General features: G+C 49.7%; 2 protein-coding genes across 2 annotated transcripts; one reads left to right on the plus strand and one right to left on the minus strand.

The window, feature by feature from the left end:
* Nucleotides 1–2,391: 2,391 nt before the first annotated feature.
* Nucleotides 2,392–3,328, minus strand: LOC102098432 (feather keratin 1). The gene is made up of 2 exons (XM_065039919.1): nt 3,210–3,328; nt 2,392–2,880 (listed from the first exon to the last, which is right to left on the minus strand). Exon 2 carries the CDS (start codon nt 2,857–2,859, stop codon nt 2,551–2,553), a length of 309 nt encoding a protein of 102 aa, XP_064895991.1. The 5' UTR covers nt 2,860–2,880; nt 3,210–3,328; the 3' UTR covers nt 2,392–2,550.
* A 3,578-nt stretch (nt 3,329–6,906) lies between these two features.
* LOC106145921 (feather keratin 1-like) lies at nt 6,907–7,724 on the plus strand. Its single transcript, XM_065039920.1, has 2 exons — nt 6,907–6,988; nt 7,257–7,724. The coding sequence occupies exon 2, from the start codon at nt 7,271–7,273 to the stop codon at nt 7,577–7,579; it is 309 nt and encodes a 102-aa protein (XP_064895992.1). The 5' UTR covers nt 6,907–6,988; nt 7,257–7,270; the 3' UTR covers nt 7,580–7,724.
* The last annotated feature ends 1,666 nt before the right edge of the window (nt 7,725–9,390 follow it).

Genomic DNA, 9,390 nt, shown 5'->3' on the forward strand with positions numbered 1-9,390 from the left:
TTTTTTTTTTTTTTGCTTTGACTCATTAAAGTTCTTCTGTATCCTACACTGCACTTTCGTGTCATCCTGTTCCCTGCAGATGATCTCCCAAGATGCCCATGGAGACACATGTGTCTCAGAGGTTGCTTTTGAAAGAGGGTTATCTGGGATGATTTTGCAGTGACTATCAACACAGGCTTGCATTGAGTCTGCTTAGTCTTGCACCATTCAGACACATGGTGTGAACTTTGGGCTTCTCCTATGTAGGGATTGGAGTTGGTCCTGATGATCCTTGTGGTCTCTACCAACTTAGAACTCTCAGTAATTCTAGGATTCTGTGGTAATTTCTATATTTGTCTACCTAGAGAATCACCAAACAGAGTCTAGTGGGTACCATCTGCTTCGTTGTATATGCCTTTTCTTTTTCCTCTCCCAAGATGCCCATGGAGACACGTGTGTCTCAGAGGTGGCTTTTGAAAGGGGGTTGTCTGGGATGATTTTGCAGTGACTGTCTAAACTAAGCAGGTTTCCTTAGTCTTGCACCATTCAGACACATGGTGTGAATTTTGGGGTTATCCTATGCAGGGACCAGAGTTGGACTCGATGATCCTTGTGGTCCCTACCAACTCTGGACACTCAATGATTCTAGGATTCTGTGGTAATTTCTATATTTGTCCACCTAGAGAATCACCAAACAGAGTGTAGTGGGTGCCACCTGCTTCATTGTGTATGCCTTTTCTTTTTCCTCAGTAAATCAGCTGTGATGTAAGTAGTCAGGAGGGAATGTGGTATTGACAAGACACAGGCAGTGGCTTGCCAGGAGCAGACAGGAGAACACACTGTAACCATAACATTCTCAAAGGAAGTGACACAGTACAGCTGGCTGCCTTGATTGTGGTACCAGCATAATGCAGAATCACAGAAAGAATTGGATATGGACAGGTCTTTAAACATCCTCTGGTCCAACCTGTGGCAGTTGCACATCCCCCTATGAGGTCTTGCTTTCTGTAGAGTAGCTGATGGCTGTTTAGCGCCTTTTATGCCCCACTGTGCTTGCCCTTCTCCATCCATCTTGGTCGGTGCCAAGGTGCGGACAGTTACACCCGCCTTGACACCTCCCTTGGGCATGGTGACTCCTCACATTCACCACCCCCCAGCTGGTGCAGCAGAAGAGTTGGGACCCTCGGTCAACAGACAGGGTCCTCAGGCACGGAGGTTCCCATGTCTAGAGAAGCAGAGAAGCTTCTGGACCATGCTCATAATGACCACAGCCAGACCCCACCAGACTATAAATCACTGGATGCATCCTTTGAGTTGGTCTTCTTGGGGCTAGTGTGTATGCAGTCAGAGACTCTGTTCCTTAGACTGGCCGTGAAAGGAACATTCCTTGGGGATTGAGACACCTTGCCAAACTGGTAAGCAATCTGGGTACTTTTGAGAGTCCTCACTTTCTAACAGAGTGGGGAGATGCACATTTTGAATCATCACTATAGATTTTTGGGATCTGATATCCTTGAGTTTGTCTGTGCTGTGGAGTAATAAATTTCTAGATGATATCCAAACCTGTGTTTCATGGTGTTATTGGAGTGGTAAATAAACCCCATTTGTAGCTGTTTGCAAACAGTTCCACTTAGATTAATATTGGTTTAGAGCTTATTTCCCATGACACAACCCTCCTGCTTTGGCCTGGAATGTCGGTCACTACATAGAGTTACTCAAAGCTCCTTCAAAAAACCTAAGCTCCCAGTCTTCTTAGTACTCATCAGATGGCATCTACAGAACTGTTCTCATGCAAGAAAGACCTTGTCCAATTGGTACGAGCTGGGATGCCAGGATGGTGTGAAGCCTGGAGCAATTCTCTGAGGACAAGATGCTGAGGGTACAAGGCTCACTGAGAGTGGAGTAGAGAATGCTTTGGTGAGTGTTAAAAATTATTCTAGAGAAACAATGGACACTGAACTATGTCATACAATTCTATCAAACCCCAGATGGGCAGTGAAGTTTAGAAATCAGAGGGTGATCTTAAGAATGGCTAAACACACTCAAGGTAAGCCTGTGTTAACAGTCACTGCAAAAGCATCCCCAACAACCCCTTCCCAGAACCACACCTGAGGACCCCATCTGTCCCTGGGCGTCTTGAGAGATCATTTGAATTTAAAAGAATGGCACAAGAGACATGACCTGAGATGCAGCAGAACTTTAATGAGGCAGAACAGGAAAACAAGTTTGTGACCCTTGGCTGTGGTGAAGATCGAGCCAGATATTTATTTGTCTGTCCCACAGAAGTGAGCAGGGTCATCAGGTCGTCCCTAGGCTGGCTTTGTGGGGCTCACAGCCCAGGGGCGCACAAGGGAACAAGGACATAATTGGAAGAGGAGACACGGGAAGAGGGGAAAGGCCAAGGGCATGGGCATGGGCCATGCTTTCTGAAAGCCAAGGCTGGCCCCGTCCTTTTGCAAGGGGTGTTGGTGTTGCTCAGCCCATCTGGAAGCAACAAGCGTATGCTCTGTCCCCAGTCTGGTGCCATCTGTGAGTCCCAGGGGGGTTTCCCCAGGGCCATCAACAGCAGCTTTAGCAGGGGAAACACCTCCTCGTGCCGCAGATGCCGCTGCCCAAGCCAGAGAGACCAAAGCCCCCGGAGCTGATGGGCACTCCCTGAGAGCTGAGGATGCTGCCAACGGCAGCGGAGGTGGAGGATCCCACGGCAGTGTTCTGCGGGAAGGAGCTGAGGATGGGGCCGGGCAGGGTCACCACCACGGGCGAGGGCTGGATGTAAACGTGAGAGTCCTGGCACTGCCTGACACAGGGCTCATTGCAGCTGTTGGCCAGCGGGGTCGGGCCGCAGGGCTGGCAGGGCAGGCACGGGTTGTAGCAGGACATGTCTTGTGGCTGGAGCTGCACCTGGGAGAGAGGACAGGAGAAAAAAAAGTTCTATGGGAGCCGAGGCAAGAGCTGGAGACAAGAGCTGGTGACTGTGTAGGGGGTACAAACACTTCTCGTTCCCCTGAGGCAAGCCCTGCCATGAGTGTTCCAGCCTATGGGGATCTCTGCCAGGCCCATAGCTCAGAAGACACCTCAACCAAGACCCAGCCATGTCACACCTTCTGTCTTATTCCATATAACGTGACAAACAGCTTCAAGACCCTGCATGGGTCTAACATGCAGGAATGTACTGAAAAATCTTAAAGAAGAAGGAGGAGAAGGAGATGGAGAAAAGGATTCATACTCACCTGGATTCCCAGGAGCTGGAGGCAAGAGGAGTGGATGAGAGAGTGACGAGAAGGACCCGCTTTTATACTCCTCCCGCAACGCCCCGGGTCCACGGTCACTGCACGTGGGCAGTAATTTTCCAACAGACTCACCTCCAAAGCTAATTGTAATGGCAAGGTTGTAATTTGATGTCCGTCAATGTTGACATTTAATTTCCTCATTTCTGACGTGCCTGCTCTGCCACGCAGGCTTCTTTCTTTTGCTGGGATGAGCGACCAAAGCATATGCCATCAGAATTGTGTCATTTTGGATAGAAGATGAACCCCAAGTTCTGGTAGAACCAACATCCCCGTGCTTGGTGCAGTGAAGTGTGGTCATTTGCAGCTCCCAGTGCAAGCACAGGCCCTGCTCTCCCCCATGCTGCACATCTCCATAGAGCACCCACAGGCTCCTGGTTTTAAATACGTGCCACGTGCTTCTCTCTCTTCTCTCTCTCACTTCCTTCAGCGTTCACTTGCCATTGCATCCCTGGGCAGTCGGGCTGTACCTATGTTTTCAGCTGTCTTCTTGTTGATGACCTTTGCTGTGAGGAGAACTTTTGCAGGCTGAAAGTGCAGGTTGGGGGTCAGGAAAGCCACAGATCACCTGGTGTTGAATCAGGTAAAGCACATAAAGGTCAAGAAGAAGTTCTTCTTCCAGGTAGGTTGGCAGCAAAAGCAAGGCTTGGTTAATAGCCACCCCAGTGTTAACAGGGCAGCTTCTTGAGAACAGGGCTTACAGGAAAGGTGGAGATACTCCAGAATTTCTTGGCCTTTGACTTTACTGGAAGGATTTTTTGTCAAGAATTGGAGCTCCTGATGTTCCTTGGAACATTTGGAACAAGGAAGACTTACCATGGAGAAGGATGGAGTGTGGGCACTTTTAAACAGATTGGACTGATATGGTGTCACTACAAGACCACTCTCTATAATGTATGAAAGTTCCAGTGGTCAGAGAATGCCTGTGAGGAGTGGAAGAAAGCCAATGGGTGTCCCCAGGAAGGGCATGAAGGAGGAGTTGGGGAACAACAGGCCAGTCAGCCTCACCTCAAACGCTGCAAAGATGATGGAGCATATAATCCTGGAAGCCCTTTCCCAAGATGAGAGGACATGACAGTGATTGTGAGTGGTCAGGAAAGATTTATGGAGGGAAAAAAAAACTGATGAACCTCAAGGCCTTCTTTGATGACATGCCTGGCTCTGTTGTGTGACAGAGCTGCAGCAAATGTTTCAAATCTCATCTAACCAAAGCTTTTTAAGCTGTCTGCTATAAAAATCCTTACAGACCAACTGATGAAATTCAGGCTGGGGAAGAGGGCAGTGCAGGGCATGGAAATCCAGCATGGTTGCTGGTGTGCAAGGGCTGTGATGAATGGCACTAAGTCCAGGTGGAGGTCGGTCAGTCAGTCCTTGTGCACTTCAGGGGTCCAGACTAGGGTCATTATTGTTTAACCTTTTCTATAATTACTTGCAAGGTTGGAAGAATCAAACTCTCAGCAAGTCTGCAGATGCCACAACATCTGGGGGAGGTTGGCACTGATACCACAGATAGCTGTGCTGCTGTTCAGAGGGATGTTGAAAGGATGGGGAGATATAGATATCATGAGGTTCAGTCAAGGGAAATGCAAAAACCTCATTATGCAAAGTGCTGAAGTGTGGGAGAAATAGCTTCATGCATCACCAAGGGCTGGAGCCGATGGGCTGCAAAACAGTTTTGCAGTGGAGGATGTGGGTCCTGCTGGACACTATGAGGCAGCCCCATGCTCTTGCATCAACAGTATCCAACATCATCCTGGGCTGCATTAGGAAGAGGGTTGCTATCAAATTGCAGAAGGTGAACCCTCTCCTCTGCTAAGCACTGCTGAGACAGCTGTCATGACAAGCTTGTGGCTCTTTAGTACGAGAGAGGCACTGCCATACGCGAGTCCAGCAAAGGGTCACACAGATGAGTAAAGAATATTAAAGCAAAGCTCAGTTGGCTTTGAGACTTGCAAGGGGCAGCAACAGCAACTGGCAAGAGGCATCAAGAGCAACACAAGCCCATACAAGAGCAGTCAAAGAACAGGCTGATGGAAGAAAACATGGGCTTGCTGCAGGCTGGGGCAGCTGATTTCCTGAAGAGTGGATAGAGAGCAGGTTGTGGGGGAGTCAACACCTTCTCTCTCAATATTCACCTACAAGGACTCCCAGGCCACTGTACCCCCTTAAAGAGCTGAATGAGGGAGGGGAAGCCTTCCCAGCAGTGGCTGAGCATCAAATCAAAGGCTGTGTGAGAAAAGTCAACCCCTACAAGGCAGCTAATGTGCTCCAGGGCAGGGCTGCATACAGGTAGATCTAGACCAGCTCAAGGAAGTGCCTTCAGGAATCTCATGGCATTCAAGAAGGGCGAACGGCAAGCTCTTCACTTTGAGAGGAAGAACCTCTTGCGTCAGTAATGAGTGGGGACTGATATATGCTGTGATCATAGAGCCCTCAAACCTCCTCTGGGTAGATGTCCCCTAGGGGCTTGATCATCCCTGAGCAGGGACGGGATGATGGAAGTGAACGGAAACACGAGCCACATATTCATGGCCAAAGAGACCAGACTGTTGTAGGGTTCTCTCCTGAATGCTCTGTGGAGAGAAAGAAAGGATTGCAGAATGGATCGCACCACCAGCTAGGACTCATCCCTGGGTCTCACACTATATATCCTCTCCTGGGCTTCTGCATGGTCTCTTTCCCTATGCCTCAAAGGCCTCCTCAGCTTGGAGCACAACACAGTATCACTGGAGAGGCATGAAAGCTTCCTCCAGCTGCCCAGTGAGCAAGGACTGTTAGGACCCTGCAGTGCTGGGGGATGCCCAGGGAGGGGATGGGATCAGAAGGACTCTGGGTATAAAAACAACTCTGAGAAGATTTCAAGAGGTGATGCACTTCCCTGCCCTGCAGACATGGAGTCAGCTGGGACGCATCCCAGCAGGCCAAGGGAGTGCCTTCAGCAGGCAAGCTACCTGGGATAGACTCTCCCTACCCATGGTGAGTCACACTCTAATTTTGGATTGGCCATGTGTCAGGATTTCTGTGTGAGTCCAAGCCAGGAGTGCGTGTTGTCTGCAGGCCTGTGTCCCACACAGGGATAATTCCCCTGAGGCCAGGGCAGCTCCATCCCAGCCCCAGGAAAACCAGCTCTGACCATCGGGCCGGACCCGAGTACACAGCTCCTGGAAGCCCTAATGGCCTTTGGTCTCAGCATGACCTTCTAGTAGGCACTCCCTCAGCTCGAGGAGCTCACAGGATGGTCCTGGTGTCTGGAAATGTGCCCAAGCTGCCGAGTCTTTTGCTGGTCAGGCTCCAAAGTGTGCAAAGTCCACGGTGGTGTGAGGATAGTGGGAGCAATAAGACATTATCCCAAGCCCTGGCTCACCCCTCATACTGAGGAAGAAACCTGTCTCATGGGGCTCCAATTGAGGCATGTTTTCAGCCTGCACCAATGCATTCCAGCATGGAAAATATTTGTGCTTCTCATACTGGTACTTGAAATGAGCCTCCATGGCCTAGAGGGCATGTCAGAAATGAAGAAATGAAATGTCAGCATTGTCAGAAACCAAAATACAACCTATGCTATTAATTAGGATGTTTTGCTTTGGAGGTGAGTCTCTTGGAAAATTACTGCCCACGTGCAGTGACTGTGGGGCCTGGGGTGGTACAGGAGCAGTATAAAAGTGGGTTCTTCTGCTCATTCCCTCATCCACTCCTCTTGACTCCGTCTCCCTGAGAAACAGGTGAGTCAGACACCTGTTCTCCTCCTCCCCCTCCTCCTGTGGGATTTCTTGGTGCCTTCCTTGCCCCTTTGTCACCTTGAGTTGAGGGATGTCCCTGGGCTTCACTGCTCTTTACTGGGCTCTCCTGAGGGAAACGAGAAGACTGTGGGCCCCTTACACAGCCTCTAAATCTCATCTCCAGTTTGCTCCTTGGCTCCCTCATGGTGCAGTAGACAGACTGCTCCTCTGCAAACCCTCATGTTCTGCTTTCCTCTACACTGTCTCCCAGGTGCAACTCCAGCCATGTCCTGCTACAACCAGTGCCTGCCCTGCCAGCCCTGCGGCCCAACCCCACTGGCCAACAGCTGCAATGAGCCCTGTGTCCAGCAGTGCCAGGACTCCAGGGTCTTTATCCAGCCATCCCCTGTGGTGGTGACCCTGCCCGGCCCCATCCTCAGCTCCTTCCCACAGAACACCGCCGTGGGGTCCTCCACCTCCGCTGCCGTTGGCAGCATCCTCAGCTCTCAGGGAGTGCCCATCAGCTCCGGGGGCTTTGGTCTCTCTGGCTTGGGCAGCGGCATCTGCGGCACGAGGAGGTGTTTCCCCTGCTAAAGCTGCTGTTGATGGCCCTGGAGAAGGCTCCCAGGGACCCACCAGATGGGACCAGAGTGGGGACAGGGCATCAGGTTGTTGGTTTCAGAGGGGCTGAGCAACCCCAGCACCCCTTGCAAAAGGACGGGGCCAGCCTGGGCTCTCAGAAAGCACAGCCCATGCCACCTTTCCCTTTTCCCATGTTTCCTCTTCCTCTTGTGTCCTTGTTCTCTTGTGATCCCCTGGGCTGTGAGCCTGACAAAGCCAGCCTAGGGAGGACTTGTTGGCCCTGCTCCTCCTGTGGGGAAGGCAGATGAACACCTGGCTGGATCTGCACCACAGCCACAGGGAGCAGACTCCTGTCTGCCCATGAAACTCCCTGAACTGGGGAGATACTCCCTGCCCACCACTCATAACAACCTCATTTCCCTCTTTTCATCCATTAAAGTTCTCCTCCATCCCAGTCCTTGGTCTGTGTCATCCTTTCTCCTGCACACACTCTCTCAAGATGCCCAAGCAGAGAGATTATTCTGATGGCAGCTTTTTGGAAGGTGCTGTTGGGGATGATTGTGCAGTGATTGGTAACAGAATTGTATGGGGATCTTCCTGGGCTGGTGTTAAGTTTCATCGCATTAGCCTTCCTATTTGTTCTCCATAGTTGTCGCAAGAATGGTATTGATAGTACATAAATGTTTTATTTTTATTAGCAGTGCTTGCCCAACAGAGAGGTCATCTCTTCAGCTCCCTCTCCAAGAGGCCAGTAGGCTGGCGGTAGTCAGAGGCTTTGAGAAGACGTAGTCAGGACAGATGACCCAGAATGTCAAAAGTGATATTTCATATCATATGACATCACAGTCAGCAAAAAGTCCTGGAAAAAAACAGAAGTAGGGTGGGGGTGCATTCAGTATTAAGGCATTTGTCTTCTGAAGCAACCACTGTGCAAACCTTTGCCTTGTTTCCTGGGAGTCTTTGGACATTGCCTCTTGATGGAAAGTAGAGAATAAATCTTTTTGGTTTGCTTTGTTTGCATACAGTTTTATTTGTTTTTCTTCATAAAGCTGTATTTAACATGAGCTGAGAGTTTTTAATCTTATTTTGTCCCCAATTCTCACTCAGAAGGACGAATGATAGAGCATCTTGGTGCACACCTGACGACCAAACAAGATCACCACTCTCCAGTCTTTTTGGTGCTTAATGTGGGATTTGAGACAACAGCAGTTTCAAATTGAACATATTATAGCTGTAGCAGTTACTGATTTACATGCCTCTCTGCAGTGCACCAAGTTTGCTTGCTACACTGCTTATCTCTTGATTTTGATAAGGTTGGCAACATGTTAACAGAACCAAATGCTCTATGCTTTGTCCTGGCATTGGGGCCCTTACAGTGCTGGGGGAGCTGTCTAGTGGAGAGGATGAGAGAATTCACCTCCCTCTTCCCAGCAGGACTGGTGGGGCACGTTTTGTTAAGCAAGCTCCTGAGGTCCTTGTTCTCCCTCACATGAAGTTTATAATAGTATTAATAAAAACTGTTGGGTCTTTTGTGTTTTTTTTGGAATCTGTTGTCATGCTGGCATAAGAAGAGGCAACTTTTGGGTGCGGCAACAGTGAAACATGCCCTGAAGTTGCCGGTCCCTGTTTGGCAGCTGCTTGAATACCAGCTGCTTTTACCACTGTACTGGGCCTTGACCTGTGCTTGTTGAGCCACAGTTCAGAAGACAATGATTAAGACTGGAACCCAGATCATCCCTGAGAATGCCATTCTTGAACCAGATATCCAAACTACATCTAAGAACATGGTAATTTTTCCCATTTACCTAGACCACATGTGGGGA

The sequence above is a fragment of the Columba livia genome, chromosome 23 (assembly GCF_036013475.1).
Source record: "Columba livia isolate bColLiv1 breed racing homer chromosome 23, bColLiv1.pat.W.v2, whole genome shotgun sequence".
Taxonomy (NCBI): domain Eukaryota; kingdom Metazoa; phylum Chordata; class Aves; order Columbiformes; family Columbidae; genus Columba; species Columba livia.